Here is a 20,869-nt window from a genome sequence, read left to right on the forward strand (position 1 = left end):
GCTAGCTCAAATGAGAGCATTCCAGAAAAAAGATGCACTGGGTATGAAAGTCTCTGTGGAGAATCTGCTTCTCATACACACACAATCACATTTTCTAAGGCAGACATGCCACTGCAAGGGCACAGCAGGATGAAGAACTGTTCATGGTCCAGGTGATTCATGTCTGATTAGTAATTTTGAGATTCTCAGGCTCTGGCAGGGGAAAGATGGGCACAATCATCCTCAGGGGGAGGGCGCCCACTTGGATGCACCTTATGGTAGTGCACTGGTTGAGGGAGGGGGATGTCTTCAAGGAGGTGGTAACACTGGCAGATTTCCCACACAGACAAACCCCACTGTAAGCCTGTCATGTGATGTGTTGGTTCAAGCAAAAGGACATGAAGCAAAAAGTTACCTTACCAGATGCTAGAACGGGCTACAAAAAGTCTAGAAGCTAGACAAGTTCAGTAGACAGTGAACAAAAAGAGACCCACAGGAATAGCTGGGGGGATGTCAAAAAAAGTTTTAAATAAAATTCCACAGTGGACATAATTACCTACACAAACAATATCTGACTCTAACCTACAAGAGTGCAACGCTACTACAAAAGAGCGAGCAAAATGGTTTCCAATGAAGTAATTATATGCTAGACTCAGTAAGAACAGACTGAACCAACAGACTCAATAGCAACATTTATGTAACATGGCAAAAAAGAACAAAAGTTAGAGTGGCTTACCACCACCATTATAACAAAAGCGTACAAATGCCAGTCTGCTGCAGGGGGTGCAAAGCTCTGGAAGTTGGGCTGGATGCTAGGCCATTTACAGCACAAGTTCCAGTTATGACTTCTTTAACAGTAATAAAAGTGAACATGGTCAAAAAACTGAAAAATGATCTACATAAATACAACTTGCAGCCTAAACATAAACCCTTTGGACAACTTCTACAGCCTCTGGTAACCATTTTTGGGGACATTAAGAAAAATACTATTCCCTTGATGAAAATATCCTAAATAAATGCACTCCTGAAGGCTGCCAAACAGCATGAGCTGAAAGGAAACATCTACAATAAGTTTTCACTCAAAGCTTTAAAAAAAAAAAAAAAAAAAAAAAAAAAAAAGTTGCTCAAACATTTCTACATTTAGAGCAATTCTGTTTTCTACCATAGTACACATATAATTCAACAAATTTCAATGCATTTGTAACTTCCAGCTTTAAATATGCACAACCATGGAAAGAAAGCTCAGCAATCAAATCAGAGGTTGTATTCTGCTGAAAAGTGATTTACTTTTCAAAGACATTTTCTACTGTCTAGTTGAAACTGATACTGACACCATCATCAAAACAAATGTGCGACAAACTTTACCAGTGGATTTTAAAGAATGTGTACCTAAAAACAGAAGTTAACGAAACTTGACTGCATCAGCTGTATACAGCGGTATGTAAGAGCAGCATATAAACGGCACAAAAGCCACATTTTAATATTAGGCATCTACTCTGTACATCTTAACGACAGACATGTTTATTCTTATCTGTGGCACTGCTAGGTCTCACTCACCTCTTTCTGTTGTTGTTCAGAGTCCAAGATCTTTACTGAGGCTGCTGAAGATCTAGCAATGGTGCCAAATGTAGCTAGAGACACAGCTGAATTGTCAATGCCACAAACCACACCCATCCCTTGTAGTAGTGCTTGATCTCTTTTCTGGTTTTCAATGTCAGGGCTAATGGTAGTGTGTCCTTCACTTTCCGGTACTGATGATGTAGTGATGCTGGATTTAACACTTATAGGCTGATCCTGTACCACCAAGGTTCGGCCATTTTCTTTGGTATATGTGGCAAAATGGATACTGGGATGAATCTGGGACACAACCTGAGCCACATTGCCAGTTGCACAAGACAGGGTGGACTCTGCTATAATGTTCTCGCCTCTTGGTGCTTTCCAAGATCCACGGCCATTTTCTGTCCCCTCACTGCCACTGCTGTCTGCTTCTTTTTCCCCCCTCAGTCTCTTAACAGAAGGGTCACTGTCACTGTCTGAAGTATTTTTTCTCCTTCGGTTATCCTTTCCATCAACAGAATCTTTCTTTTTCTTCCTTGACTTTGGAATTTTAACAAGTTTTCCGTGGCAACCCTACAACAGAATTTAAAGATAAAGACCTTTGTTCCATGACTACGGAGAAACTATCCTAATATCAATTCCAAAAACAGTGTTTTCCAAGACAAAATTCTGCTGTACTCTTCCAATTTTCATATACGCGCGCACACAAAAAATAAGTGGTAACTACACCCTTCAAAGCTACTTTAAATTTCCACACATTACTGCCAAAAGGTGAAATCTGTGATACTACTCCAAAACGTACCCAAACTTGAAGGCAACAGCATAATTCCAACCCCACCACATTAAAAACTTAAATTCTTATTAACAAATGAGTAATGCTAATATTTTAATACATTTAATACAGGTGTTAACATGGTAAAGCACACTGGACACATTTTCCTTTTTAGGGGTGACCTAAGAACACTTAAAATGATTTGCCGAAACTCACAACATAGACAAATGGAAGTAGAAGGCAACAAAGTCTGTACTCTTGACTACAAGCAGCAGCTCATTACCAGATCAGACTCTTAACTCTGTGTTAACCAGTGATACAAACACACTGGGTTTCACTGCCCCTGCATCCAACCTTCAAATAAGACTGTGTTCACAACTGAAAAAGGTATGACTATCAAAAATTACAAGTTATGTACTCACCATAACGTTCCATCTGAGTAGGTAGTTCATTTGCCTGCAACCTGTGGGTTACGGATCCGATATCGGATACGAGCCGGCAACTTGTTTCAAGCTAATGGATCCGAGCTCCTAGCTCCTCCCTTCACCCATAATCCCCTGCTAACCCTCCATGACCTCAGATCGAGTTTGCCCCTCAATATATATCCAACAAAAGCATATCTAACTACTAGTAGATCCGAAGAAGGCCAGGGGGAAGGAGGGGGGGATGGTTGCAGACAAATTAACTACCTACTCAGATTATGTTATGGTGAGTACATAACTTCTAAATCTGAAGTAGGATGTTCATTTGTCAGCAACCTGTGGGACAGAGTCCCCAGCTACCCGCACCTTGGGTGGCCATCATGGAAGGATATTACGAAGCACCGCAGAGCCAAAGGATGCTCTCCCAATAGAAATCACGTCTAGCTTGCAGTGGTTAAAAAAGGTATGAGATGAAGCCCAAGTGGCTACAGAATAAATATCATCCAATGGAACTCTAGACTTGAAGGCCTCAGAGGTAGAAATGGAGCGGGTGGAATGAGCACGAACTCCTGCTGCTGCGGGTCTACCCGAGGCTTGATACGCCAGTAGGATACATTGAGAAATCCAGTGAGATAAAGATACTTTAGAGATAGCGTTCCCCAAGTTAAATTTGGCAAAGGAAACGAACTGCTGGTCGGATTGTCTATGGCCAGCTGTCCTATGAGTATAAAAGCGAAGCTGCCTATGAACATCTAATGAGTGCATGTACTCTCCCTTATTCTGATATTTAGGGAAGAAAACCGGTAAATTTATGATTTGATTTATGTTGGTTTCTGATGCTATCTTGGGAAGAAAGGAGGGATTGATCCTGAGGTACACTCTATCTGGGTGAAAGATCAGGTAAGGAGGCTTCACAGAGAGAGCTTGAAGCTCCGACACTCTTTTCGCTGAAGTGATGACTACAAGGAATGCTGTTTTCCATGACAAGAATTTGAGATCTACTGAAGCAGCAGGTTCAAAGGGTGGAGCAGTCAAGGCTTGAAGAACTAATGTAAGATCCCAGGGGGGCATGGCTTCCTTTACAGGGGGTCTAAGTAAAAAGGTGCCCTTGAGAAAGGTTTTACACAACTTGGCCGACATCAATGGCCCTGTATCATGTCCCACATGGTAATGTGATATGGCTGCCAATTGCACTTTGACAGTTGAACTAGCTCCTTCCTGAAAGAGATCAGTTAGGAAGTCTAATATGGATGGAAGAGGAGCCGTAAAGAGATCTAGATCGTGATGCTCCGCCCAGATGGAAAAACGTTTCCATTTACTGTGGTACACTTTCCTGGTGGAGGGCTTATGCGCTGCCTCGAGGATGGCTTGGACTAGTGAAGAGATACCGGGAATCCTAACTAGGAGTGGAACTGGAGCAACCAAGCTGTCAGTTTCAGATTGTCCAGGTTTGGAGTTGGTAAGTTCGACGGATGGGAGATGAGATCCGCAGTGGGATCTAGAATCCAAGGGTGATTCACAAGGTGAGACCACAGGTAAGGGAACCAAATTTGCCGAGGCCAGAATGGGGCAATGAGGATCACCTTGCTCCCCAACCGCGAGGCTTTCTGTAAGAGTAGTATCATTAGTGGTAGAGGAGGTAAGGCATAGAGTAGATCGGGTGGCCAAGCATGCACCAGAGCGTCTCTCGGAGTTTCCCCTGGAGGGGGGATTAGAGCGAAGAAATTGTCGCATTTGGTGTTTGAAGGAGATGCAAAAAGATCGCAGCAGGGTAGCCCCCATGTTGCGAATATCTGCTTCGCTACTAGTGGAGAGACCACTCGTACGGAGTAAGAAGGGTGCGGCTGAGCTTGTCCGCTAGGATGTTGGTCCTCCCCGGAATGTGCGTTGCAATCAGAAAGCGGTTGGAGGAGATCGCCCATTCCCACACTCATGGCTTCGCGGCATAGAGGGTAAGATCTGGTTCCCCCCTGTTTGTTGATGTACCAGACCACCGACATGTTGCCCGACTGAATTGCAATCGTTCCTGTGGGGAGGAGGCCATGATGTGCTTGCAACGCCAACAGCACCGCTCTCATCTCCAGAACGTTGATATGCAAGGAGGTCTCTGTATCGTTCCACGTGCCTTGGACTGTCCTGCCTGAATAATGCCCCCCCCCCCACCAGAGGCAGAAAGTGTCTGTGGTCACCGTGGCAAGAGGGGGAGAGGTGCAGAAGGGATGGCCCGTATGGAAGTTCGAGGCTTGGAGCCACCATAGTAGCGCCCTCCTGCAAGCCTTGCTGATAGCAATGGGATGGTGGAGAGGAAGGGATTGAAAGGACCATTGCACTAGCAGTGTCCATTGCAGTACCTGCATGTTCAAACGGGCGCATGGAAGGAGCGTAATCGCTGCCGCCATGGAGCCTAGTGCCCTCAGGACCAATTCCGGTGGTGAAGCCTCTGAATGGAGGATAGCCCGCACATGAAGTTTTAAGTTCCGGATTCTCTCGGAAGTTAGGAAGGCTCGCAAATATCTGGTGTCTATTCTGGCACCTATGAATTCTATGACCTGCGTTGGAGCCAGCAGAGATTTGCTGACGTTGATAGTAATACCTAACTGTGGGGCTAGACGGAGAAAGAAGTCACTGGCTGAGCAAAGTAGATGCCTTGTTGGTGCGGTCAGGAGCCAGTCGTCCAGGTACGGAAAGACCTGTATTCCCTGGAGTCTCAGGTGGGCCGCAATCACTGCTAATACCTTGGTGAACACCCTGGGGGCTGTGGTGAGGCCAAAGGGAAGGACCCTGAACTGGTAGTGACTGGCCCGCAGCCGGAAGCTAAGGAACCTCCTGGATCATTTGTCCATTAAAATGTGGTAGTACGCATCCTTGAGGTCTATGGAGCACATCCAATCGTTATACTTCAAAGGGGGAGAATAGATTGAAGAGTGATCATCTGGAATTTTTCCTTGGTTACTGACAGGTTCAAGCGGGAAAGGTCTAGGGATCGGTCTCAAGTCCCTCGTCTTTTTTGGCACCAAAAAGAACCTGGAGTAGAACCCTAATCCGAGCTGGTCTTGGGGGACGGGCTGGATGGCTCTTTCTTAGCAGCTGCTGAATTTCTGCAGCTGCGGCCTCCCTCTGATCGGGTGGTACATCGGGGATGGTTCTTGGATTTGGGGACATGGAGTAGTGGTATTTTGCACCCTCTGGATATAATGCGAAGCACCCAGCGGTCTGTTGTGATGGACTCCCATGCCGCTCTGTGTTTCGAGAAGTGCCCCCCCGACTGCCTCCCAGAGTGGTGCAGCCGGGCAACCCCTCAGGGCTGCTGCGCGGGCCGCTCAGAGAAAGGTTCTCTGGACCCAAAGTTTCTTGGAGCCCCTCTGCCCCTGGGGCGGCGTCCTCCCTGTCCACCTCTGCCACGGTAGGACTGGTTGTCCGGAGCTGGTTGGGAATGTTGTGATTTTCGGAACCACATCTTCTTCTGACCCTTTTGGTTCCTCGAAAAGGACCGCTGGGGAGCAGAGAAGCAGACTCCAACAGCAGACAACGTCTTCCCGTCCTTCTCGCTCTGGACAAGTGCCTCGCGAACTGTTTTGCCAAATAGGGCAGAACCATCGAAAGGGGCGTTCGCGAAGGACGCTTTAAGGGGCTCCGCAAAATTGCAATGACGGAGCCAGGCCTGACGTCTCATGACTAGGCCTGCTCCGCTAGCCCTAGCGGCTCCCTCTGTGGCATGGGACAATAGCCGCATAGAGGTGTTTGAAATCGATCTCAGAGTGGCCATTCGGGAGGAGTACAATTGTTTGTCATCCTCCGACATGGACTCAGGGGGGGATGCAGCGTATTCTTTGGTAAGATCCCGCTGCATCCTGATGACATGTGCCATATACTTCAGAGACCTTACCGAGAAGGTCGATGAACTAAAGACTCGCTTCCCTAAGCGGTCCATCAAACGGGACTCTTTGCTCGGTGGATGGACTGAGGGGCTCTCCTGAGCCAATTCCCTCTTTGTGGCTGCCGCCGTCAACATGGCATCTACGGGGGGCCCCTTACTCCAATGTGATCGGTCTGAGGGGGGGCTAAGAATCCTATCCGGGCGTTTCGGTATTGGCTAAACTGTGTCCGGATCCTTCCACGCCCTGGTGGTAATGAGGTCCACCAGGGGGTCTTCCGGAGGGGACACCCAAGAGGTAGACGGGCCTGCCTCAAATGCCTCCAGAAACACGGACTCGTCAGAGGAAGACTTGGGGGCACACCATCCGCCTCTGATTCTCAGCATCTCCATGATGTCTCCAAAGGAGACATCCTCAGGGGGAGATCTTGGGGAGCCTTCCCCTTCCTCCAAGTCCGTGTCCTCGGTTAAGGACTCAGAAGTGTCCACGTGCCTCCTTTTGCACTTATGCTTACAGGGAACTTCCTCGGGGGGGACTGTCCGAGGAGGCCTCGCCAGCAACATCTTGTTCCAATGGAACCATCTGTGACATCGAAGCAGACTGTCCCTTTGGCCGGGTGATGGAAGCCTGGCCCAGCAGAGAGAGTGTGCAGGGAGGAGCCGATGCAAGGACCGGGGGTCCGGATGCTCTCAACAGAGCCCTCTCCACCACATCGAAGGCCGAGGGAGTGCCACTCTCTAATGGATCCGAAAGTCTGCTCCCACTCGGATCCGATGAAGGGATCGGAGCTGGCGCCGAGACAGTCGGATCCAAGGGACCAGTGGGCTCCGACCTGGACGGAGCCGAAGGCACACTGAATCCCCCGGATCCGAAGCTCGGACCACGGCTCCAAGAGGTCGTATCAGACAGGCTCGAGGGCAGGGTCGGATCCGAAGTACCAAGTACCGTCTGTGCCAACCCACCCCCGGCTCCAACGCTGCTCGGTTCCGAACACTCCAAACCCGGATAGCGGGTCGGAGAAGGAGCAATAGGGTGGAAAAAGTGCGTCGAGCTCCCCCCTGGGGGGGGGGGGGGGCAAGAGCACTACCATCTGCAGCTGGGCCTGGATGAATCTTCGCATCATCCGGTCCAAGTCTGCATCGGATAAACTGAAAGTAGATCTCGAAGAGGCCACAGAGGCAGGCCTAGAATGCCGCCTCGACCTCGACAGAGATCGGGTCTCCTCCTCCTCGGGCCCGGGGGAGAAACAAGGGGATCGGAGCAGAGGAGGAGACCTAGAAGCAGTGGAGGGAGAACCCCGCTTAGCTGGCGGGGCCGAAACGGAGGTCTAGGCCCGCCGCTTGTGGTGCTTCTCCCTCCGTTTCTCCCTCCTGGCCTCCCTGTCCTCAGACACTTTAGCGGGAGTTTGAGTCCCGGACGGAGGCAGGGGGGCAGGAGTGGCAGCGACCACAGGCTGTGGTGGAGCCACGGGAGCAGCGGAGGCAGAGGAGGCCGAAGCCGAGTCCGGGGGTAAAAGTCCCGCCAGGACCAGCTTCGACCTCCGCTCTTTCAGTGCCCTGGGGTTGAACGCTGCACAGATAGTACAGCCTGAGGTAAGGTGTTCAACCCCAAGGCACCGAACTCACTGAGTGTGGCCATCAGCCGGGGAGAGCTTATGGCCACACTCGGTACATTTGGAAAATATGGCTTTTGGGGCCTCAGCCATTTTTTTTTTTTTTTTTTTTTTTAAAGAAAAAAAACTACACACACACACAGGCCCCAAAAAGAAACGCAACACACACACACACACACACACACACACACTAACGACCAGCGAAGGGAGGGTGAACTAATTAAAGAACAAATAAGGAGCCTAACACTTACACACTTTTACTTGATTAATTTTAACTAAAAATTCTGACAGGAAAAGTACAGATACAAGTAGTAAAATTTTCACTTAGCTGACGAGCTCAAAAGGATCTAGCCATCCACAAGCGCGGCAAACTAGATCTGCGGTCATGGAGGGTTAGCAGGGGATTATGGGTGAAGGGAGGAGCTAGGAGCTCGGATCCATTAGCTTGAAACAAGTTGCCGGCTCGGATCCGATATCGGATCCGTAACCCACAGGTTGCTGACAAATGAACATCCTACTTCAGATCTGGACTTTTTTCAGGACCTTTCCTCCTCCTCCCACCCTCCTTCCTTGTGTCACACACAGCATCATTTCCTGGCTTGTACAGATCAGCTAATTAGTGAAACTGTTTTCAGGAGTATCAAGGTTTCTTCACACAAAACACAAAAGACTTGAAGTCTCAGGAGTACACTCCTAATATCAGTACATATAAACTGGCTTCAAAGCAATTCACAATATTTCAACACTTGTTCTAGCTGTAGTGTCTGTGTGTGTTTGGCTTGTACCTTCTTAAGGTTTAAAACATTCATTTTAAGCAAAGTTTTTGAAATTCAAATTTGTACAAGTTTCAATTAACAGATGATAAAAATTTGTATTTTCATGAACAAACAGGTGAAAATGGGTTAAGAGACAAGGATCATGCTGTTAACAAGAAGCAAACTAAAGGTGGAAGAGGAATGACTTCTGATGATTTGCACTTTAAAGTTCTAGAACGTGAATAGACCTACAAGCCAGTAAAGAGAATTAAGTTGTTTTTCTTACATTAAAAATGCAATTTGCATTTGTTACTCTACAGGTGGCACAACTGACGAGATCAAGAACATAAAAAATTAAATCTCTTTTTTCACAAAACTTTCTCATCCTATCTGGTTAGCAGGTGTACAGCAACTACCTTGATATGGATGGATACCTTATTTTCATTTGAAAAGTAGGCAAATAGAGGGAAGGCTGTGCCATTTGGCTGTGCAATTTGGTCAACAACAGGACTCTGGAAGGGCAAAAAATAAACTTCCTTACACCCCGACCCCCACTCCCCTAAAAGCATTATCAGAGGGGATTTGGTTAAAACAGACAAAATATGTAGAGCCGAAAAATGTCACTAACTCAAAACAGTGGGTATGAAGACATTAAAACAGATCTCGCAGAAACGGGTATGGAAATAAGACATGCCCATCACTTATAACTGGAGAAATGCAAAAGTTCAGGAAATAAAACTAGGAAGTAGTGCAGGAAAAAGCAGGAATTAGGAAAGACAGACCAGGCTAAGAGAAAATACTGGTAGCTAAAAAAAGTTAAGCCACCAGTTGGAACAAAAGCATCAGAAGCACTATCAGCTTCTGCAATAGTGCCTCAGCTGATAGCAAACTATCAGGTTGGAAGGTAAAAATAGAAAGATAAAATAGTGAAAACCTTTCACAAGGGATGCAAGCAACAACCTGCTCCATTAGTCCACAGAACAAAGGCCCATGGAAAGCGCACTTCCATCAGCTTCTGAAACAAGGACAGAAGCCGTACTGTCATATACACAGCCCTCAACGAAAGAGGAATAACTCTTCCTTGAAAAAGAGAACACTATTAAAGAAAACAAACTCAAGGAAAGCAGCAGGCTCAGATGAGATCTTGGCAAATACGATCAAGGCAAGTAAATTAAGAGAAATGCCGCCTTGGGGTGCTCATTAAGGTATGAGGAGAATAACATATCCCAAATGACTACAGAAAAGCAGTGTAGTGCCAATGTACAAGAACAAAGGGAGCATTAATGCCTCTGTACTGCCCACAGATGAGAAACTCCTGTCACTGAATGATAGTGCTAGAGAGGGTGATTGGTGAAAATGCACAGGAGTAGAAAGATTGGATAAGAGCAGTACGTATTCAGCTCAGGATGCAGTACAACTAAACCCAGTGTTTGGAGCAAGACAACACAGCTGAGAAAGCTGGAGGTCAGTAAAAAGTCCTACTGGGCATTCCTAGACTTGGAGAAAGCTTATGGCAAAGAAAGCATATGACAAGATTCCAAAAAAGTTTGTTCTACTGCAGGACTGCCAAAATGAAGTACTGAATTAAAGGACCCAATGACAAGCAGATTTGGGTCACAGAGGGGGTTTCTCAGTGGGAGTGAATATGCATCAGTGACCACTACTGCTCATACTGGTGAAGGACTACATCAATCAAGTCAGAAGAGATGAACAAATAAAAACTGTATGCAGATGACGCATTACAAGCAGACTTTGAACAAGAGCTTCAGCACATGACAAGGGAATGGAATACAAAATGAATGCATATGGGATGGAACTGAGCAGAGACAAGACAATTGTTATAACAGAAAAAAAATCAAATGTAGTGGGAAAAATAGCATAACAGGTAGGGGTGTCGACCTTTTGGCTTGCTGGGGCCGCATTGAGTGAACAGAAATGGTCTTGGGGCCGCATATAAAATTTATCATATAGTTAACTCTTTTGTTGCTCCGGAAGACCACAGTCAACCTCCTGGCTGTACTGTAGGTGCATTTGAACAATGAATAAATGTAATAAATGCCTAATATTTGCCTTAAAATTGTAATTCTCATTCTAATTCTCTAATCTAACAGTTAACTAACGTCTTTGTTAATATCTATATATATCTACCTATATATATATATATACATATATATATATATATATATATATATCTATCTATACACATATATATATATATATATATATATATATATATATATATATATATATATATATATATATAATTTTTGATCATCTTCCCCTTTGAGGAGTGTGATGTCCCCATAAATTATCATATTAATAACAATGTTGTAAGCACGCAATAAGTCGTATGGTACTTGGGTACCCAGGTTGATAGAAACCTGATATTTGACCACCATGTTGTCTCTGTTGTAAGGAAAGCTTTTTACATGGCCCACTTCATTAGTAAGGCTATCTCATCCAGGGACAAGGCGGTCATAATATCTCTGTATTCTTCCTTTACAAGAGCCATTGAGTGCAATGCCCCTTTTGGCATGTGCCTCAGCAAAACACCCTGCCAAAAGAAAGACTACAATCATTTCTGACAAAAAAGGTCAAAGGACTAAGTAAAAAGCTTCTTGCTTTCCAATGTCTCTCACTGACCCCTATAAATTTCATCATTGGCTTGCTTTCCAGGCTAAGAAAGATCCTGCCTTAAGAGACTTCCTCTACCTCAGAAATACTGGTTATACTTAAAACGCTTACTACAAAGACCACAGCTTTCACTGCAACATAAACAAGCCACTTTTTATGGACAGGTTCTTGACACAAAAACCATCAACTTCTGTAAAAAGCTCTTCTCATTATCAAACAGTGTAGTTCAGCAACACGATGGCTGGATGGATAGCCATAAATGTAGTCCTTGGGTAAGTGTAGCATAGCCTTCATCAAACCAGATGGAAAATCCACATACTAACCTTTCCCAGCTGGATGGCTAAGATCTAATATTGGTTACTCAAATCTAGTTGCCCAAGAAGAGGGGCATGTTTAACTAAGAATTCCATTTGCAAAATTATATTCAGCTATGTACAAACAGCTTTCTCCTAAAAACTTAACTCATTGATATTTGCCTTGCTGTAATTATAACTGTAAAAAAATTTTTTTAAGTTTATTCTGTATCTCAATGATTCTCACTGTTAAGAAATGTAATCTCTGCCATACTGTACGAGTACTACATCCATAATTTGCTGTCTCTCTCATGTATTGTATTATATTGTTTTGTGTTATTTTTGGAGATTTTCTCCCCGGGCCTCCGCTGAAAATGGACCTGTGCCCAGTCGGACTTTCCCGGTAAACAAATGTAAAATAAAATAAATAAAAATAAACTTCCTTCCAATCTAAAGCCATTTGACAGACATTTTAATTTGTGCAGAAGTTACTCACAGACTAACAGTTTACCGAGCTGTAATGCTGACCTTCGCTTTTGAAAAAAAAAAACAAATTCCCAGACTTTGTCAATAGCTCCAAGTGTAGAGAGGATTATTTATTTATTATATATTTATTTTTGGAAAACATCTTTAAAACTGTTAAAATGATTACACACCCAGAAACACAAAAAGTTATTGTGATTATGTAAACCACAGACTGCTGCAAGAAATCAGTCACATTAGTACTCTATGCTTATGTCTGAACAGATGAATCATACCTGTCAATTCCAAAAGAAGTAAACTAGCTTAATAAGAAGGTTATTTGCAAGGTTACATGGCAGTTTATATTAGAAATAAGTAGAGAGATTAAAAAGGATCTGTTTTTCATAATTATGCCAAAAAGTCTTCCAAGGTAAATACAACTTCTGATTTAGTATGGAACCATACCTCTCAACCTTAGAGCAAGAAATCCGGACAAAGCGAAAAATAAAAGTGGGACACAGGCCCAAAAATAGTTATGCATCACAGACATCATTGAAACAACTGTAGCTGCAAACATTATACATCACTTAAAATCTTTCTATCCCATTATTGTCAGTTAAACATTATATGGTTCATTCAGTCCTGCCTTCTTTTGCATCAAAGAAAACCATGCTTTGAAATGACAAATGCATTAAAAATAATAAATAAAACACATTGCATCAACATCCTGCAACTTCCTACCTGCAAGCAACCACAGAGCTTTCACTGAAACTAGGGCTGCTTGTTTCCCCAGAATGATAGCTCTCCCTAATTAAGTCTAATGGTATACAATCTACCAGTATCTGGATTACCTGAAATAAATTAAATTATGGCCTGTAAATTGAAAGTACACTTTGTTTAATTAAACTAAACCCACTTACTATATTTTTTCAGTAACATCCTAATATCAATTTCCAGGTCACTTTACAAGACATTGGCAGTGGTAGACTTGGCATTCTTCAGAACCCCACAGGCCCACGCTAATACATTGTCCATTAAATGTAAATATCCATCCACTGTAAATGGCAAGAAGCTATGTCTTAAAAAATCTACTTCTGGCATGCGTACCCAAGTATTAGGTTTTGAAACAAAGAAACATTCTCCACAGTCCGTAAGTCTCTGCCTTTAATAATCATCTACTGCTGCAGCACTCCCAACACATAAGCATACACACACACACTAAAATCCCCAACATTTAAAAAATGACATTGTGCCCACTTGATTTGCCAGTATTGATGATCCGCCAAAGCTATGCTTACTGTTGTCCAATCTACCACTGCTTAGAACCCACCAATGAAAAAACAGTACTAGGTGCTTTTTTGTCTGAAAAAAGCATACAACTTTATATGCAACAGTCCCACATAGTCAGTCCACTACTGACCCATTAACCCTAGGCTGCTGTCTCATTCTTACTCCCTGGAACTGCATTACCTTGGATGACTACTTTTATTTTCTAAGCAAAAGACACAAATTGGAAGATGAGGCAAAAATTCAGACATTCTTTGAAAATCCATACAGTTAAGAGGTATGAGTTCATGTTCAATACAACACTCTCCCTGTCAGGAAAGCCACAATTTAATGAAAGTGTACTCTTAATGTATGATATATCTGAGAGCCAACTTGTTTGTGTTCAGTAGGTAGACTGATCATTGTTGGCCTCTGTGCATACGTCTCTCTCTGTCGTGCACACATATACACACACATACACACACACTCTTCTACTTTCACGCACACAATTCTGCTTTCATGTATGCACTCACTCACTCCGTACTTACCTATTAACACAGGTAATTGCTGTCCCTTTCAAAGGCAACAGCGGCAAATCCATACACGATTCCCTCTTCGGTGAGAACACACACACTGATTTTTCGGCGCAAAATAATGGAGTAAACACACTGACCCTTTTTTGGCTCAAAAACAAAACTAGAAGGGTGCTTTGGCGCATGTGCACACCAACATTAGCGATATAGGTCACGGGAGCGAAAAACACATAACAAAAAAAGTGTTGTGGAGCATGCGTACATCCATGTTGCAGTTACAGGTTGAGGGCCGCATGGAAGAGCTCTGAGGGCCACATGCGGCCCGCGGGCCGCAGGTTGGACACGTCTAGTTTACAGCATCCAAGACTGGAGGTTAAAAAGCAAAATCTAACCGAAGATGTCATGGCTAAAATCAGAGTGGCTGTAGCCAAATGGCACAGAATGTCAGGAACAATGTGCGACAAAAATTCCAAAGAAGCTGACAAGCAAGATTCAACCAGTACTACTGAATGATATGGAAATTTGGGCAGCGAATGCATAGCAGTTGAGGAAGCTGCAGATGATAAAAATGAAGTGTGAGAGACAGGTGGTAGAATATAGTCAGAGTCCAATGAATTAATATCACAGCGGAAGCCACAGCAGCTCCAACTGCAGGTAAAGTAAAGATAACAGATTCCGGCTCAGACACACAAAAGAAATCAGGAAAAGATTTGGGGGAAAAGATTTGAGAGACACAAATAAGACAAAAGAAAAAAATAGGAGATGGCTAGATTGCATAAGAGAAGACCAGCGACAGCCATGACCATCAAAGGTAGGAGAGTGGCAGTGAATCAAGACAGGACAACAGTTAAGACAGTACGACAAACATTTAGAAAATGGAGAAGTTGTTTATTATTAATGGAGGAGTATTAAATCAAGTGGGGCCAGCAGGCTTAGGACTTGGTTTTCAATGCTGAGGTTGTGAATAGCTGCCCCCAAAGCTATAACAAGTCTTAAATGTAGAGCAGGTGTGTGTGTGTGTGTGTGTGTGTGTGTGTGTGTGTGTGTGTGTGTGTGTGTGTGTGTGTGTCTGACACAGACCTGGTGGACAAGCACAGAGCAATACAATTGCCCCAATCTTTATATGCATGTTAAGTCCCACAATTTACATATCTTCGAAAGGTGACAAGATATTAACCATCAAAGAAAGTACAGTTGTGTACCTACCACAAATGTAGATGTTAGAGTATATTCACTGTTGCAGTCATTACTCTTGGGTTATCCTGCTGGCAGGCTACCCTCAGTCGGCCAGAATTCCACAGTCTAGGTCCGGCGTCAGTTGCTGTCGCATCCTCCCTGACATCAGTGCGCCAGGGGTATAAAAGATGCAGCAGACGCCATTTTCTTTATTTTTTCTTGCCCCGGATGTCAGGTGCCCGAAATAGGCAGGCTGAAAAATATACCAATAAGAAATGCATATACAAAAATAACATTTTCTTCATCTACAAGCAAATACACCAAAAAGGTTGTATAGGATAGAGAAGTACAGATAAGTCCCAGCAAAGAGAAGGGGGATGGAGGGTGGGTAACCTGGATGGCAACAGTGAATGCACTCAGCTACATTTAACGTAGGTACACAACTGTACTATGTTCGTGTTTCACTGTTGCAGTCATTACTCTTGGGTAGAATCCCAAAGCTGAGGATGGGTGGCTGGGCTAAACAGGATTAGGAGAGGCTATGAGGCCCTGCAGAACTGCAGTGGCGAAGCCTGCTCTGGACTTAGAGTAGAGAGGAAAGTGGTAGTGTTTTGTAAAGGTGTGCACTGAACTCCAAGTTGCAGCCTCTAAGATATCTTTGGCTGATACTCCTCTGAGGAAGGCTGCTGAAGTGGCTGCTGCTCTGGTGGAATGAGGCCTAATGCCCTTAGGCACTGATTTGCCATGTTTAAGATAGCAGAAACAGATGCAATGGCCTATCCATTTAGAAATAGTCTGTTTTGAGATAGCCTTTCCTTATGATCCTGCAGCATATGACAATAAAAGTTGCTCAGTTTTTTTGAAAGCTTTAGTTCTGTCCAAGTAGAAACGCAACTGCCTGTGTATGTCCAAAGAATGCAGAATTTTCTCACCCTTTTTCTGTGGATTTTGGTAAAAGGTATGCAAGTGAATGGTTTGGTTGAGGGCCACACTGGGCACCACGTTAGGCATAAATGTAGGGTTTGTCCTTAGAGAAACCTGGTCTGAATGAAAAATGATGAAAGGTTCCACAGCCATGAGTGCTTGTAACTCCGAGACTCGCCTTGCAGAGGTTATTGCTAGGAGCAGAGCTGTTTTCCAGGATAAGAATTTTATATCTGCTGTTGATGCAGGCTCGAAAGGAGGCAGTGTGAGTTTTTCCAAAACATAATTGAGGTCCCAGGCCGGAATTGGTGCTCTCCTTGGAGGCCTAATGTTTTTGGCCCCTCTGAGGTACTGCCTTATTAAAGGATGAGAAAAGATAGGTGGTTCCTTATTGTAATGCGCTGAAATGGCAGAGGCATGAATCTTAATTGATAAGAAAGGCCTTTGTTCAGCATCTCAGTTAGGTATGGTAAAATCTGAGGAATATTTGGTACAGACGTGTCAATGCCTTGTCCCTGGTTCCAAGCACAGAATCTCTTTCATTTTCCAGCATAAGATTTTCTGGTACTGGGCCTCCTTGTCTCCAAGATAGCATCCATAACAGTTTTTGAAAGAGGAGTGTTCTGAATAGCTACATTATCCGCCATGCTGACAGATTTAAGGTCCTGAGTTGGCTGTGCAAGATCAGATTGGTTTTGTTGGATCAGCAAGTCAGAAGTTTGAGGCAATATCCATGCTGGACCTTGAGAAGAGCTCTTTAGGATTGGGTGCCAGTGCTGGCATGGCCAGTCTGGTGCAATCAGTATCATTTTTGGCTTTTCTTGTCTGACCTTTAGGAGTACTCTGGGAAGAAAAGGCAGTGGGGGAAAAGCATATACTGTTGGATTTTTCCAGCTGAATGATAGGGCGTCCACTTTCCATGCTTGCTTATGATAAATCCTTGTGCAAAATCTCTGCAATTGACAGTTGTGGGGGGAGGCAAATAGATCTATGTCTGGGCATCCCCATTTCCTTATTATCATGCTGAAGACTTGTGGATCCAGTTTCCATTCGTGGGGATCCACGAGGCTTCTGCTTAGTTCGTCTGCCAGAGTATTTGTTTTTCCTGGCAGGAATTGTGCTTGCAGGTGAACTTGAAAAGCCAATGCTGTGTCCCGTAAGGTCATTGCTTGTCTGCAGAGGGGGTAGGAATGTGTACCTCCCCCCTTGTTTATGTACCACATGACCGTAGTGTTGTCTGTCTTTATCAGTAACTCTCCTGGATGAAGCAGGTCCTTGAAAGCTGTCAGGGCATTTTGAACAGCTAGCATCTCTCTTTGGTAGATGTGAAGATGCATCTGGTTTGCAGGCCATGTGCCCTGAATACATTTTCCTGCCATATGGGGCCCCCAGGCAGAATCTGATGCAGCCGTTGTCAGTGTCTGTCTGGCTGTAAGTAAACTGAATGGCAAACCCTTGTTGTGGTGACAGGCTTCTGCCCACCACTGAAACTCCTGTTGTAGACAGGGAAGGAGTACAATTACTGTCTCCAGGTTGTGGCAATGCTGAGTCCAAACACTTTTCAGATACCATTGTAGTTTCCTCATATGCAGTCTGGCATATGGAATTAGTAGAATGCAGGATGCCATAAAACCCAAGGCCTGCAGGATTTTCCTTGCAGATAAGTGGGGTTCTGTTGCCAATTTCTTGAAGTAGTCGGTTGTTTTTGCTCGTCTGGAGTGAGATAAGCCATCTGGGCAGTTGTATTTAAGCTTGCACCCGGGAATATTATCGCTTGAGAGGGCACTAGTTTTGATTTCTTTTCGTTTACTGTGTACCCTAGGCCAATTAGTAATCTTTTTACAAACGCCAGATGCTTTAGAAGAATGTCTGTTCTCTGCTTGAATTAGGCAGTCGTCCAAGTAGGGATATATTTGAATTCCTTTTTGTCTGCAGAACACAATTACTGGTGCCAGGCATTTTGTGAAGACCCTGGGCGCAGTAGATAAGCCAAAGGGCAGTGCAGAGAATTGGTAATGCATTGAGCCAGCTATGAATCTGAGGTATCTTCTGCAAGACTGTCTGATTGGGACATGCAGGTATGACTCTTTTAGGTCCAAAGTTACAAGCCAAGCCCTCTTGTCCAGCATGGGCAGTAGCAGCTGTAGAGTCAACATATTGAATTTTGGAACTTCCAGAAACGTATATAGTATAGACAGGTCCAGAATTGGTCTCCAGGTTTTGTCCTTCCTGGGGACTAGGAAAAGTCAGGAGTAAAATCCTTGCCCCTGCTCTTGTTGTGATAGTTGCTGAATGGCCCTCATGTCTATGAGGGCTGTAATTTGGTTTTGTGCCTCTGCCCACTGATTGTGTGGCAGGTCTGGCATGCCCTTTGACCTTGGTAGAATGTGAAAATGGAACCTGTAGCCTTGGGACAGTATGTTCAGGATCCATTTGTCTTGGATAACCATTTGCCAATTTGATGAAAAGAGTGCTAGTTTTCCCCCTAAGGGGGCTGTCAAAAAAAAACTTCTTGGAACTGGTAGAGGAAAGTCATTGGGACAGTTTCCTGTAAGGTTGTGATTTGTCTTCTCCGCTTTTGGAGGTAGGAGCACCCCATTGTTTAGGCCTGTATGAGCCTTGGGATGGAGATCCGTCTCTGGGATGCCTGTACCTGCCTCTTTGTGGTCTGAGACTGGAAAGGACCAATTTTTAGATGGCCAGTTCCTGCTAAACCTGGGTGGCTGTACCTGTAAGAAATCCTCGACTGTCTGCATGGATTTTGCTTTATCCTCTATTTTTTTTCAACGCCTCTTCTGCTTTAGTACCAAAGTATCATGCTGTAATGGTGCATCTAATAATTTTGCTTTAACATGATCAGGCAGATTCTGTTCCTTTAACCAAGCCTGCCTTCTAATAACAGAGCCTGTAACAGCGGCCCTGCAAGAGGCCTCCAGTGAATCAACCACATTGCAAGGTATGCTTTCCCACTAGCTCAGTTGCATGTAATAAATCCTGCATTTCCTTGTTCTCTGAACATTCAGTATTTGTCAACATTTTCTGCTTACGTAGTGACATTAAATATTGCTGACATTTAAGCATATGAAACTGACCATTTAAAGCCCTTACAGCCAGAGTGGCAGAAGTGTAAATTTTCCCCCATATGTCTAGAGCCCCTATCAGAGGGGAACAGGGTTTTTTTTGCAGTGGAAGCTTTAACCCCCTTGGGACCCAGAGATACAGTTTCTGGGTCAGCAGCAGGGTTTTTATATAGGAACTTATGAGAATCCGGGACCCTGTAGTATCTATCTGGCTTAGCAGGTGCAGGGGGTGAAGAGTCAGGGGACAGACTGGACTCTGAAAATACATCTACAATGTCTAAAACAGGCGGAATAGCAAGGGGTCTCTGCTGAGGAAGAAGCAGGAAGTCTCTGAGCCTTTTCTTAAATTCAGAAAAAGTTTGGCTCTCCCAGTGGAAATGCTCCCTCATAGTATGCAGTGTTTCCCCAAAAGAAACATCCTCAGGAGGAGAGGCTGAAGGAATGGATTCTTCAGCATCAGAATCCTCATAGGGAAGCATGGAGTAATCCTGTTCAGAAGAGGAATCGGAGGAAATAGATAACTGATCAGAAGAATCATACTCTGTCTCTTGCCTAGGCCTCTTATCAGGAGGGGGATGGGAGCCCCTGATCAAAGTAATAGGTCTTCGGCCATTTTGAGCATCTGTTTTTTAGGCATGGAAGTCCGAGTAGGAGAATGCTGTACTTGTTTCTTTGTCTTTAGAGCTGCTTTAGTCTTTGAAGCCGAAGATGGCTTAATATATAGGTGTGTAGGTCTGAAGACACCTTCAGAAGCCGATGCCTGCTCAGCGGCTCCGGACCCATCTGAGGGAGTTATTTCTGAGTATCCAGAGGCCCAGTCGGCTCCACGTGGGAGTCGGAAGCGGCCTGTGGCTCTGAGGTAGCGGGAGTCAGGGGCTGCGAAAGCGCCTCACTGAGAACCTGCAAACTGGCGACAGGCCCAGTAGAAGCTTAGTCGGTTTTGGACCTCGGATGCCTATCCTTGTCCTTGCGTTTTCTGTAAACTCTGGTTGTCGGCTGTTCCGACGGCATTATATAATTAAATCTTCGGCCAAAGTAATGAAATGCAAAATCAAACCGATGCTTGGTAGTGCTTTGGTTAAACCTAGCACAAAACCGGCAACTAGCAACGTTGTGATCAGGGACTAGGCAAGGAATACAGCAAGAGTGAAAATCCTTATGAGGTATTTGCTTCCCACAAGAAATACAATTGTTAACTTTTTCTGACATCGGCCTGGAGCAAGAAAAAAGTTTCCCCAACGAGGTACTTCGCTTTAATGAAGACTTCGGTACTGAGATTCGGATTTGAACATCTCAGGAGTCGGCCGACCGGCACTTGCCAACTGCTTTTGCTTCAGGCACTGTGCAGCAAGAAAGACTGAAGAAAATGGCATAGGCTGCATCTTTTATACCCCTGGTGCACTGACATCAGGGAAGAGGCGACCGCAACCGACGCTGGACCTAAACTTTGGAATTCTGGCCGAGTGAGGGTAGCCTGCCTGCAGGATAACCCAAGAGTAATGACTGCAACAGTGAAACATTATGAACAT

At 44.6% G+C, this 20,869-nt stretch overlaps 1 protein-coding gene across 1 annotated transcript in view; it reads right to left on the reverse strand.

Moving 5' to 3' along the window:
• Positions 1-20,869, reverse strand: part of LOC122790520 (lysine-specific demethylase 3B-like) — a 1,645,389-nt gene that overhangs the window by 821,465 nt on the left and 803,055 nt on the right. The window contains exon 7 of the mRNA XM_044058071.1: positions 1,537-2,109. Coding sequence (XP_043914006.1) covers positions 1,537-2,109 — 573 coding nt within the window. The remainder of the gene's footprint in view (positions 1-1,536; positions 2,110-20,869) is intronic.

The sequence above is a fragment of the Protopterus annectens genome, chromosome 16.part0 (genome assembly GCF_019279795.1).
Source record: "Protopterus annectens isolate FY-2018-M chromosome 16.part0, PAN1.0, whole genome shotgun sequence".
Classification (NCBI taxonomy): Eukaryota; Metazoa; Chordata; order Ceratodontiformes; family Protopteridae; genus Protopterus; species Protopterus annectens.